Source organism: Gymnogyps californianus, chromosome 22, assembly GCF_018139145.2.
Source record: "Gymnogyps californianus isolate 813 chromosome 22, ASM1813914v2, whole genome shotgun sequence".
Taxonomy (NCBI): Eukaryota; Metazoa; Chordata; class Aves; order Accipitriformes; family Cathartidae; genus Gymnogyps; species Gymnogyps californianus.
The window spans coordinates 3114853-3127941 of NC_059492.1; the positions used below are offsets into that span (position 1 = coordinate 3114853).

The 13089-nt window shown below is 52.3% G+C and overlaps 1 protein-coding gene across 5 annotated transcripts in view; it reads right to left on the minus strand.

The window, feature by feature from the left end:
- Window positions 1-9328: 9328 nt before the first annotated feature.
- The window catches only part of EPB41 (erythrocyte membrane protein band 4.1), a 90441-nt gene continuing 86680 nt past the window's right edge, over window positions 9329-13089 (minus strand). For all 5 annotated transcript variants that reach the window (XM_050909917.1, XM_050909919.1, XM_050909916.1 and 2 more), the window contains 4 exons: window positions 12029-12130; window positions 11478-11558; window positions 10503-10610; window positions 9329-9569 (listed from right to left, as the gene is read on the minus strand). In XM_050909917.1, the coding sequence (XP_050765874.1) occupies window positions 10512-10610; window positions 11478-11558; window positions 12029-12130 (282 nt within the window). In that variant the 3' untranslated portion in view covers window positions 9329-9569; window positions 10503-10511. The remainder of the gene's footprint in view (window positions 9570-10502; window positions 10611-11477; window positions 11559-12028; window positions 12131-13089) is intronic.

Sequence of the window (13089 nt, forward strand, 5' to 3'; positions counted from 1 at the left end):
GCTGCGGATGCTCTCACCCCCACGCTGTCCCCACAGCGTGCTGGGAATAAAACTGGGCAGGAATGGATCTAGGTTAAAAACAGAAATTTAAAAATAAGGCAAAAAAATCCACCCTGGATCCCTCTGTTGATCCCGCCAGGCTGCAGAGCTGTGAAGTTAAACCATCCTGGAAGCACTGGAGATCTCACGCTGTGTGGCTTGTGAAGGCCGATGCTGGACGGTATCTTCTCGTCCTGCCCAGGAACCGGCTCTATAAACTGTAGATTAAATATCCAGCCGTTATCACCCGCTGGCATATCCCCAGCCCAGGAGGTGCCTGCTGCAGGAGCAGATTCCTGCCAAGAGAAGGGGGATTTCACCAAAACCACCAGCAACAGAAAATAGTGGGGTTGTCCCCAATGCCAACACGTCCAGGCTGAGTGTCCCTTGGGCCACGCCGGCAGAGGATGGAGGCAGGAGAGGCAAGGGGCCCCACTAATTCCAGTTACCCCTGCACCACCAAGGGACCTCTAGGCTGGCACATGGCTACGGGACGGCCGTAGTTTGGGCCAAAAATGGACAAAATGTGGCAAATGGGTTGGAGGAGACCACTGCCATAGATTGTGTATGGGAGAGCTGGCCTGGGGAGGGTGCAGACCCCACCCACGGCTATAAGAGGGTCTCCCATGCCCAGGGCCACCCCAGCCAGTGCCAGTGGGGCTCCAGATTCGCTGCTGGGACACCTCCGTCCCCAGGGGAGGTGGTGGTGGTGGGGTTAATAAGAGCCCTTCGACCACCTCTTTAACTGGGCACCTACACGGAGCCAAGGACTGTGCAGCTCAAATAGGGCAGGGTCGGAGCCGGCCCAAGAAACATCCCCCAAAAGGAGCAAAAAGGGGGGGACGCAGAGAGAAGGGCTGGAGCAGCCACGCCAAAAAGCAGCAGGATCCCAATTGCAAAGGAGCCAGCCCCAAGCCCCCGAGCACCGACGGCTACGGCCACGCTCGGCCCGACCGGCCGCAGCTGGGGGCCGGCGGCTCCCACCCCACACCTGATGCTGCTCAGCCCCCCAGGTCCCACCAAGCTGCCAGCCCTCGGGCTGGTTTGCAGCCCTTCCTCTTCCTCCTCCTTCCTCCTCCTCTCCCCGCAGCGAGGGAGGCCACAGCCATGAGTCTGCTTGGTCGGTAAGTCTTTCCTTAAGATTTAAAGTCTATGCGAAGGAAAGCGCTCTGCTAGCGGCCGCGCACTTGTGGTACAGCCAGGGAATGCAAATGTTGGTGTATTATTTATACATATCTATAAATCTCCTTGGTGAGGCGCTGGGAAGATGAAGTGTCGGGGCTTTCCGTGCCGGGGCTGAGGCTGGGGCTGTTGCGACGTGCACCGAGCGATAGTGCGGCCCTTTGCACCTTATTTTTAAAGATGAGGACCCCTAAGTGGGGCTGATGGGGTGTGGATGCGCTCCCCGGTGCTATAAAGCCTTGTGACCTTTTGGTGAGGTATATAGGGTGCTGCTTTTGGATGCTTTATTTAAAAAAAAGGAAATAAGTGTGATGCAAAGTGCCTCTCTGCATTAATTGAGCTGGCACTGAGCCAAGGGCACCCGTCTCTGTGCTTCCTGGCACCCAGGGGAGCCAGGACAGGGCTGGAGCTGGGGTGGGGTTGGGGGTAGTTGCTTGATTTATATTTTTGCTTTATTTTTTGGCTCTTGTGAGTTTGGGGGTGTCCTGCACAGGCTTGCTGGCACCCCAGGCTCTGCGTGTTTCTCCTGCTGCAGAAGCGGGCTGAGCAACGTGGGGCTGAGCCCCCTGGGGCTGGTTCTGGGTGGGCCGGGGTGAGCCGAGCTCCAAAGCCAGAGTCTCCCATCAGCCGTTATCAGCATCCGCGCGATGTGTGCTGTCCCGACAGCCGAGCACCGGAGCGTGGCTGGAGCTGGAGCCCAAATTTCCAGGGCTTTGGCTTGGAGCCCATTGGGGAGCGCTGCCCATGCTGGGGGAAAACTGGGGGAAGGAAAGGATGCATGGATAATGTAGCGAGGGGTTAACTGGGGCTTGGGGTATTTAAGGGCTGGGAATTTGGGCTTTGGGAATCCATTCCTACCCCAGGAAAGCTGTCTCATCTGGAGCAGCTTGGTAGGATGTGTGTGTTGGGGGGGGCAGCAGGGGAAAGCTTGTGCCTTGAAGTTTTACTGCTATGGAGGCAGAGCAGCGTGCAGGTCAGGAACATCCAAAAGTCACTGCATGTGGCTCCTCGGGGACTCGGCTGCACCGAAGCGTGGCCAGCTCCGGAGCCTGGACCAGCCTTCGTGTCCCATAGCGGGCAGGAAGGGCAGGGGCCCTGTGGCTGCCTGCAGGAGATGAGATGTAGCCCCTCGGGCTGCCAGAGCTGGGACTGGTGGAGCCAGGGGCAGAGGAGCAGTGACCTGCTCCTGGACGTGTCCTGCAGGAGAAAGCTCCCATGGCACTAAATGCCGTGGCCACCCAAGATGGCCCCTGGGTGCCGGAGCTGCACCCACCCACTGCCTCGTCCTGGGCGAGCGTCTGGGCTTGCGTTTGCAACGGCACGACTGGCCCCCGCTGCTGCCTCGGATCCCGCAGCAGCAGCTCTGCAGGTTTCCCCGGTACTCGCCGAGGGCAGCAGGACACATCCAGCCGGTGCGTCCCGCTCCACGGGCTGACGGAGGGGCCGGACTCTGGCCAGGGAGCTGCTGCGTCCCCACTCTGGGATTTAGGAGGGGGAGGCGAGGCGGAGGTGGTGATGGAGCAGACTGGAGGGATGCCGCTTCAGGTCTGTGGTGTTTGAGAAGCCCAGTGTGGAGCAACTGGGCTGTACTGGTGTGCACTGGGGTGTAATCCTGCCCGTTCATTAGGTTTTCCAACCTCCCAGGGACTGGCGAGGTCCTGGGGTGCTCTGCAGAGCAATAGGGATGCTCTGCTCCCCCAAACCGACTCGGGGAGCTGTTCCTGGGAGAGCATCGAGCCCTTAGAGCCGGGGTGGGAGCGAAGAGCTGCTGGGGCTGATGCCCACAGACCCGCAGGTGTCCTGCGCGGTGCTTACCTTAGGGGTTGGGGACGAAGCAGGGGTGAACCCGGTGCCACTGACCCAGCTGCTGCAGGACGGGAGGTCGATCCCTGCCTCTGGCTTTGACTTTTCCCCTGTGCCTCAGTTTCCCCACTTACAGAGCTCAGGGCTGAGCCCACTGTGCCCTACCTGGCCCGTTGCAAATGCAATTCCTCCTTTTCAACCCTGTTTATCCCGGACCCTAAACCACCCTGGGCTTTCCCGTCTGGAAGTGATGGAGTCAACCCCGCTGCTTGCCTGGCTCCCGCAGCAATTCCCCTCGGGTCCCTGAGAGCGGCCCTGACCCCGGGGCCCCACGCTGACCCACCAGGAACACGACTGGCTGCCCGAGCCCCCGAAACAAGAGGAACAACCTAAAAATAGCCCGGGCTGGAACGAGCTGGTGTTTGAATGGGAACTTTCTCCTCCCGGTGTGACGGCTGCTCCTCTGGGTCCTGGGTCAGGATCTGGGATGGAGACCCAAGGAAGGACCAGGGATGGGGATGGGCGATGAAGGGAAACGGCTTTTGTGGCTCCTTCCCAAAGGATGGGACCTCTGAGATGGAGCCATTGCCTTTGGTGCGGGATCCGGGGGCTGGAGCAGGCTCGGGGCCACCCAGGAGCCCAGGCTCGGTCCCCCGGGAGCCTGTGGGCTGCGGCTGCCTTCTGCTGGTGTTGGGACAAGGGGTTTGGGGTTTTTTTTTTTATTTATTTGCATCTCTTTAGATTGCCATGGTGTTTGTTTACCTAATATTTTCCCTTGCTTGTAGCCAGGCAAGGGCACAGGGCTAAAGGGAAGCAATAAGGCTGGGCCCCCCGGCTCTGGCTGTGAGAGGGGGTGAAGGCACCCCGTGTTTGGGACACCCAGCCTGACGGAGGCTTTAAGGGGGGGGGGAGCTTTAAGGAAAAGCCTTTCCAATTGTGGTGGTCTCCTGGTTGATGGCCCCAGGGCTCGGTGGCAGAGCGAAGGGTCGTGGCTGAGCATCGGTGGTTGGTGTTTGCTGTCCTTGCGCTTGTCCCCCCAGGGAAACGAGCTGGGGACAAACGTCCCCCGGGCATTTGATGTTTAAATGTCCCCTGTGCTGTGGGCATCCTTGCACTGGCGATGGCAGCGGTTCTGCCTGGCAAAGCATTGTGGCTCGGGCTGATGGGCCTTGTGGGACCAGGACCCTAGTGCCACCGATGTCCCTGCAGCACGTCTGGGCCAGCGCCGGGGAGGGGACAGGCTGGGAGCCCCTTGGGGAGGGTAAGGGCAGCGGGGATGGTCGTCAGCTCAGCGTCCCCTCGCTGTAGGGCTGCCCTGGTGCGGGGCTCCCGAGGCTGATGGTGTTTCTGCCAGGACACGCTGCTGGAGGCCAGCACACCCCGGGGACGTGATGCTCCCCCCCGGGATGTGATGCTCCCCCTTATCGCCGGGCGGAGCAGAGCTGGCACAGAGCTGGGCGCTGCGGGGATGGGCTGGGACCCACCTCCGCTCACTGGAGCCAGGCAGAGCTTCGTGCTGCTCCCTGGGTGAAGTGAATTCAGAGAGGGGGTGGGTGATGCCTTGGCCAACTGGCTGCTGAGCGGGTGACTGACACCCCAAAGTGCAGCTGAGCAGAGTAATTAAGCTATTTCTTGGCTGTTTGTCCCCCCGCACCATGTCTTTGGAGCCGCAGTTCGTGCCTGGCTGGGGCTTATCACACCAGCACCTTATCTAAAGGAGCTGGCACCTCGGTAAGCCCCAGCTTCCCGGGACAGGGTTATTTAAAGTGCATTTTGGCCTGACCCTAATGGGATCGGACAAGGCGAGGAGCCCGGGGCTGCCCCGGCCGTGTGCGACAGCCCGTGCTGGCTTGGGGAAATAACGTGATGTTCGACTCTGCCTCGTTGTTGTAAGTAAATCAAGTTGCTGTGACATGTTACGGAAAAGCAGCTCCAGCAGTGGCCGTTTCCCAGATATCCAGGGCTGATTTCTGTCGCTCCTTTGTAATTTTTGCTTTACAGTACATTAAGATTTAATACTTGGAGCGGCTTGAATGCAAACTGGCCAAAGGCAGGGTGTCAGTAAGCTGCAATGACTTGTCTCTGGAGCAGTTTGAATTAATGTTGCTTTTAGAATGTGAATATAGACATGTGCATGAGCGGCAACGGAGTCGTGTAACCCTTGCCATTCTGTCTGTTGGGGAAACTGAGGCACGGGGGGGGTGGTACCGCAGCCAGCCCCAGGGCTGCCCCACCCACAGGGATGCTTTTCTCATCCAGTTCCCAGTCTCTGGCTGCCCTAACTGGGCCAAACTGGCTTTTGTTCTCTGTCGGGCTGGCGGCCAAGATGCCCCGTCAGCTTTCTGCTCGGTATTTCTGTCCCTCTTAAAGATGCTGTGGCCAGAAAAAATGAGATGGGACAAAAAAAAAAAGCCAGCTTATTCCATCTCCCCTGCTCCAGTTCAATCACATTCGCTCGGGGTTAGGCAGCAGCTGCGGAGCAGAAACCCTCACCCGAGCTCACCTCAAATGCAACCGCTCAAAGGGAGGTTTTATATCAAGCCACGATGCTTTGGGGAAAACTTGGGAGTCTGGGGCTCCCTTCTGGCCCTTTCTGGGGGCTCTGGTCCCACACGTGTCCCCGCTGGGAGGTGTTTAAAGAGTCTGAAGCCACCGAGAGCACAGGCAAACGCAGCTGCCGGTGGCGGCAGAGCCCAGCGTGGGGCTGGGGAGAGCTCCGGCAGTTGCGGCACACAGCGGCGCAGCCAGCACCGGGTCTGGCTTAGGTTGGAAAAAGCAAATTGCCATGAAGCCAGGCTGGGGAGAGAGACCTGGAGGAGGGTGAGGAGAAGAAGAAGAAGAAAAAAGGCTTCAGGGCCAGGGAGACAGTTTTGTTTGAAAATTTATTGAAAAACGCAATACAAGAAGCAATACTGAACACTTACGTCTGTCTAAATGCTACAGCAACTTTCCCTTTGATTTACTATGAAAGTCCAAAATAACAGCTCCCATCACTAGTCGATCTATAAAGATTTGCCAATTTTAAAAGCTCCTATTTTTATAAAGAAGAGTGTAAACGGCTATCCTAGACAATTCACAATTGCCTTAAAAAAATTTTACAAAGCTCCTTCATATTCTCAACTAAATCATTTAAATTTTTTTTTTTTTTTTTTTACAAGTTTCATCTCTAAGGCTGGGACACTACCACCTCTTAAGGTAATTGTACAATTAGGAAAATCAGCAAACCACAGTTTATTAAAACCAGAAATTAGTCAGTCCTTTGCTAACACATCTGTGTTGGTCAGAGATTGCTATTTGGCAACCGGAGCTGCTGTTCCAGTTTAATGGAGGAGAACACGAGTTCCCTGCCTTCCTTTCTATAAAAACATTCATTCATATATAAATAGTTTCCATATAATGTATATTATACAATCAAGACAGTCTCTGGGTGAATTTGTGGAGTGGGAAGAGCTGGGAACATTCATATAAATAGACCTTACTTAGCTGGTTTGTCCCTAGAAATAACACAGCACGCTAAGAGCCAAGGATTTTAAAAACCCATCGGAGGTGGAAGGGGTGCGGGCAGCCCCGCCACGGCCCCCGGCTGAGAATGGAAGAAGCTTCTTCTGCTCTTAACTCTTTATCTTCTTCCCAGGCTGCTGCTGCTGCTCCTGTCCAGCTCCCGGGCTCGGGCGCGTCGGCTGGAGAGGGTCAGCAGGGCTGGAAACCCCCCGTGGGGTCGGAGAGCAGGGTGACGGCACAGGTCAGGCGAGGCTCAGCGCAAGGGATGAGCTTGCTTGTCTGAAACCAGCTCCGGTCAGTGCTAGCGCCGTGAAGAGGCGATAACTTGTTTAAAACACTCAGGGAGAAGCAAGAACTTCAAAAAGGGAAGTGTGAGAATGAACAACCTGGAAACAGCCACCCAAAATGCAGGGGGAAAAAATAAAAGGGGGGGGGGGGTTATGCTAGTCTATGGGCCCTTAAAAAGGGACGTACGCAGCCACGGTGAGCACATCCTTTTGGAAAGGAACCACCTCTTGCGGCAGCAGGCTTCTCACCCTAGAAATCCCCTGCTCAGGGTGTTTTGTCCCGCTCTGAGGGCGCAGGACACCCCAGCTGAACACCCTGGGTCAAGCTTCAGCCTCGTACTACGTTCCCCATAATTCTCACGACAGCCAAGTACCTTTAAGTGCTATGGACAAACTTACTTTATCATGCTGGCTTTGTCTGGTAAAGCTCAGAAATCCTCTTAGTGACTACTCGGCATGCCCGTTTACTCCTCAGGTAGCTGCTACAGGGTGAGAAAGAAGGACCGAGTGGCAAAAAGCTAAATTCCCCGAAAAGGGACGTGGCCAGAGGGGTGCTCAGCATGATGGGCGTTTAAGGCAAGCGTTACCCAACTAAGTTGAGGACAGCAGGGACACAGACCTGTTAAAGGATCTGCGTTGCAGAATAAGGAAGGAAAGGGCTGTTCAGACACAAACAGGAAGACTTAATCTCTACACTACAGCTGTGGAGCCCAGGACTCCCTAAATCCCCAGAGTAGGTGTACCCAGTGGAAGGCAGAGCATCGTCACGGGAGGGGACCATGCACCCAGAGCAGCCCGAGAAGCAGCTACCGGCATGGGAAGGCTGGAGGCTGGGAAGGACCCACCGCCAGCAAGGCTCAAAGAAAGCAAAAATCCGGCAGCTCCAGCGTTTTCAGCATAGCCTCCAATCAATACTGACAGGTTAATTAAAATTGCACCTGAATCTGAGAAGCTACACTAGCCCCGGTGTAGTTCGAAGGCTGTTTGCAGCTAAACAGCAAGTCGTTGCAGCCTGAGCTAAATCCAGTGACTTCTGAAACACATTATTCAAATTTAAAATAGCAGAGAGCTTTTTTTTATTGCCATTTTCTTCCCATCCTCAACTGAGGAGCAGCAGCAGAGCACTCCATGCCCTCAGCTACCAATGTGCCACACTATATATATATTAAAAAAAAAAAAAATAAAAATCACAACCTCAAAGTGTACTAAAGTGTTCACAAGTGTCTGGGCAGACTCTTTACAAAGCTTGGAGTTTGGTTTTTTTTTTTTTTTCTTTTTAAATTTAAATGCTGGAAGGAGAAACCAGGGCATGATTAGAACATTTCCACGAAGCTCAGAAAGCAGCAGCGGGAGCTCAGCCCCCGGTGCCGTGGAGGGAAGCGCATCCAGGCCCAGAAAAGATGTTTTCTGGTCATCTCCACCTAGCTGGAGACGGCCCCGGTGGTCTGTAAGCTCAGCCTAAAGATGCAGACACTAACCCTGGTATTTCATTCCAGCAAGGTGGTGACAAAGCCAAACGAAGCACAGACCCTTAAGCCAGCATGGAAGAGAGGGTGGCAGTACTTGCCACGTGCTTGGGCTCTATCATGACCAGCAACACCCGACGCCTACGATTTCTTGTTCAGCCTCACCAAATACAGCTTTACAGGCCTAGGAAGGATTGTCTAAAGGATTTTAAATTCAATGATAGGAGGATATATGCCCTGGTATATGGGTAACATGTTTAGCTTTAAATAGCACTGTGAGGGGAGGAAAAAAAAAAACCAACCCATGACTTACAAAAACCCCCCCTAATTTAAAAATCATGAACACAAACAAGTGAAAAACTATGACACTGGAAAAAAATCAGTTACTGTGAATGCTGCATAAGCCTACCTTAATAGCATTCAGAGTTCGAACACCTTAAACGCACACTTCTAAGGGCTTTTTAATTTAATGGCATCTAGAAAACACAAACAGGTAGGTAGCACTCGGCAGAGACACACAGGAGGAAGGCGAGGTGCTATCACAGTCCTCTTAAAGCTCTAAAATTCACAGTATAAGATACTTGAAGCAACTTCCAGTATTCCTTAAATCTAGTCAACTATTAAGATGTGTGCATAGGCTACACCACAAAACCCTACTGTGTTCACACGTCGGGGGCCTGAAACCCAACGGGGAGGAAACTGGGAGCGAAGGCAGCAGCTCTGCTCTGCACGCCCAGGTATCACGGCTGGAGTCTCAAGCTCCCTAGAGCTAAAAAAAATTAAGAGGCAATCGGAAATGCTGCACAAAACTGAAAGTCTGACTTTTTTAAACTGACTCTCCCGGCAGAAGGACCCATGGCTTTTTGAAGGCGCGTACGGATCCCGCGCTCGGAATATGCACGGATGTGGCTTATCTCCGTTATCCCGGACGAGGCGGAGGGAATACGACTTAAAAAAGCGACCCTTTGAGCCCTGCGAGGTGTGTTGGGGTCTGTATCTGAAGAGGCTATGCGTGAGAGGGAATGCAAAATTGAAAACCTGTAAAAAATATTCAGTACAGTTAGAAATATGGCATACTTTTGTCACAATATATATAAAAAAATCTATATCCAATAGGATCCAGTAGAGTCTGGAAAATCCCAAGTAAAATGTCAAAGCGCAACTCCTAATAAATGATATGAATGTCTCTGAGTGTCAAGTCTTGTAAATCCGAGGTCTTTGTGCTCCAGGTAGTTTCTGGGTAGTTTTGCTGGGTTCTTTTTCCTGGCGTTGTGTCTGGCAGTAACGCTTCCTAGAAAGAGAGAAACACGGTAAGTTATAGCTACCAACAGCCGACTTTCCGGAAAGAGAGGAACCTGCTTCCCTGCAGCCGTCGGAGAACTGAAATCAGAAGATGAGTTACCATCAATTACATCAGGTGTGAATTCATTCAGGCTCAGAGCCACCGCCAGGCACCTGGCACAAACAACGTCCTGCTCCCATCCCTGAAGGACCGTATTTTAAGAGCTACCAAGTCCAGGAACCCTTAGGAAACCTGTCCCATTTTTATTTAGGTTTGGAGAGATAAAAAGCTCAACCACGATGTCTGTTAAACCATGCTGTGTCTCCTCTCGCCTAACTTCTTCTCGTTCCACCTCCTGAATCTCTGCAAGTAGCAGCTTTGTTGGGATGAGGCAGGACACAGGCAGGGCAGCGCATGGCACCGACTTGGGCAACACCAACATCACCGGCGTGGGGCAGGACAGGCTTCACAGCACTGATGCACAGGCAGAGCTCCTGGATTCCTCGAGCAGCTCTTTCCCAAAACCATCAAGACTGCAGAAAAGGGATCTTTCCAGGCAAGTCAGGAGCTTGGGGTCCAGCTCAGGGGTTACCTGGCACTGATATAGGCAGGGGTCTACATGAAACCTATAGTTCAGTGTGCTGCTGGTGCATCAAAGGCATTTGGTAAGGCAAAACAGCCTCATCACAGGAGCCATGTAGCTTCTTTTAGACTTTTTTGGCTCATTTCCACTGCGGGATTAGTCTGTATTTGCGACTGCTTCATCAGCCTGAAATGATTTAATAGGAACAGCCTGAGCGGGACTCATCAGCTAACAATAATAATTTTGCTTAAACTTTGACCATATTTAGCCAAACCTCGCTTGCACGGAGATCAAGCCCCCTGCCCTGGGTGAGGGCAAGCAGCACCCGTCACTCACTTGTACACGGTCTCCCTACTTACACAGCCTTGCTACTCCTCTGCGATCTCGGTCTCCTGGTGCACAACCACTTTGGTCACCGACATGTCCGGGTGCTGCTCCTTCGCTGCCTTTATCGCCTGCGCTAGAACCTGAAAGAGACCACGTTTCAGAGCATGCCACCAAGGGTCCTCAGGGGGACAAGAGGCTATTTCTAACTCTGGGGAGAGAAAAAGAAAAGTGATTCCACTTCAGCTGCACAGTTTGGTGACTTTCGGTAGTGTTAGATTATTTCTGAAAGGAAAGGCTGTTTTCTAAGAATACACTGCATCTCTCCCCTGCTCCATGGTAGAAGATGGATGAGAGCAATTAAGCAAACCCTGTTTATTCTTCCAGCAAGTGTGATGAGCACATTTCAGACATCTTCTCAGACATTTTCTTTTGGAATTAATAAACTAGTTCTTGTCGTACGAATATTCTCCAGCCCCATGATACTTGCAACTAAAATTAAATTCAAAGTATAATTCTCTGATGACAAAATCATCACTTCCAACACACGCTAGAAGCCAATGAGGCTGACTCATCAGAAAGGTTTCATATAAAACCAATGAGATTTAATGCAGGTGCTGAGTGCTATGAAATGACTTCTGGCACTATACAGCAGCAATAGCGCTTCAAACTTACTAGAAAATTAATGCAGATCATCCAGATGTCAAGGAAAACTTTTATTTCACAGTTTAGTGGATTTTTTTTTAAAAATTGCATTTGTCCAAAACAATTCTGGAATCAAAACTTTGTTGCCAACACCAGTTTTAGAGCAGAATTAAGATTTGCTGGCCCAGCTATACAGCTGCGTACTGTCACAGAGGAATTTATTATTGAAATCGGTTTTGAAGTTTTATTTCTACCCCAGTAAAATTTCCCTAGGTTGTTTTCTGGTTAATTTGTCTTCGGAAAGGCAGCCTGTTTAGTCCGTGCCAGCTCTGAGAAGCTCTTTTGGACCACATCCAAGCTCCTACCTGGTCATGGTCTACATCTGCATCTCCTGTGATGACAATCCTCTTTTCAATCCGCGTCTCTGAAATGCCACCTTTTACAGTCTAGTACAAAAGGAAAAAACTACTGTTAGCCTAGAAGTGAAAAGGAATTCGAGTGCACTGGGGCTGCCTGTCTAAAGACAGTATCAAAAATAGCGTTACCAAATACTGCTGTCATACCACGGTACCAGAATCACGGGGGAAAACTGCCGCTGCTCAAAGAAAAACTGTCAAATATTAATTTTCTTATAACTGAGCCAGGGAAGAGCTTTGACTCACAGTACAGTTCTTTCCCGTTGTCCCACAGGACAGTCAGAGCCTGTGTCCGCAGACTGCATTGCAATTAATGCATAACCTACAGTCTTAATTCAACGCAGGCAAACCTGGGAACCTCATGCTTTGTTTCAGGTATTAATCACATTTTTTAAAAAGAACTGGGGTTTAAGCTTTTTTCCTATTATTCAACTCTGCCCATCTCTCTATCGTGTCGTTGCTTTAGTTGTTATTGTTTTATCGTGTTCCCATGCTGTTACCTTCGTGATCTGTGTAGTGGTGGTGCTGCTGGTGGTTTCCGAAGTGATGGTCTGAGCAGTCAGCAGGATGCCAGGGTCTAAATCTCCATTGCCACCATCTGTCTGTGGGACAGAAGAACAGGCCATCAGTCTCTGCCGGCACCGTGGACAGAAGCAGGGTCTCCACGTCAACAGAGCAGGACGCAATCCGAGGACGGAAACTCCTCTCCATCGTGGACCACGGGACAGAGCGAGCTGATCTGCAGCCGGCTGAGCTGCGCCCAGCTGCACAAGGACTTCGCAGGTCTCTGAAGGCTCAGCACAAAGCCCATGGACTTTAAGGCTGGAAATGCAGGGATCCACAAAATCACGCAGGCAGGACCTATGAGACCCCTCAGACCAGGTGGGCTGGGATATACCCACATCTGGGTACACGGCAATGCCGGTCATGCCCCTCCATGCCAAGCTGCATGCTTTGGACCACAAAAGGAGACCAAAGCAGACACCTATCCTGAATTACACCTGCCTGGATCCATGGAGGTTCACAAAGCCAGAGAGCACAGTCTGATTCAGAAGGTACTTTCTACCCTTCCTCCCTCCTGACAACACCTTGCACATCACTCACTTTAAACTCTGCAGAAGCAAAGTCCAGATACCTGCTGAACTAGGAACAACTTCTTTTACAGCTGATTACTTGGTTCCCATCCTGCAGGACTCGGCCTTTCAAGGTCTGCTGAAAAACCTAAAATAAGTCATCCTTGCCAACTCATCCTGGCCGTGCTGTCCGGGTCTCCCTTACGGTGCACCACTAACGAACGCTGGGCAGCATCCTCAGCACGGCGGTGGGACGATATCTGGAGTTACCACAAGGTGGGACCATTTTCCACGGACTGGGAGAAATCTCATGGCACGTCACAAGCCGGTGCATGCACGGCCGACTTCTCCCAGCCCCGGAGATGCACTTTTCCTTTTTATTTCCCAGTCAGAAACGGTAACAGCAGTAACCGGAGCAGAACTGATCTATTCATCTACTCACTCGCTGAGGAACAGGGCGATGCCCACCACCACCCGGTGCAGGCATG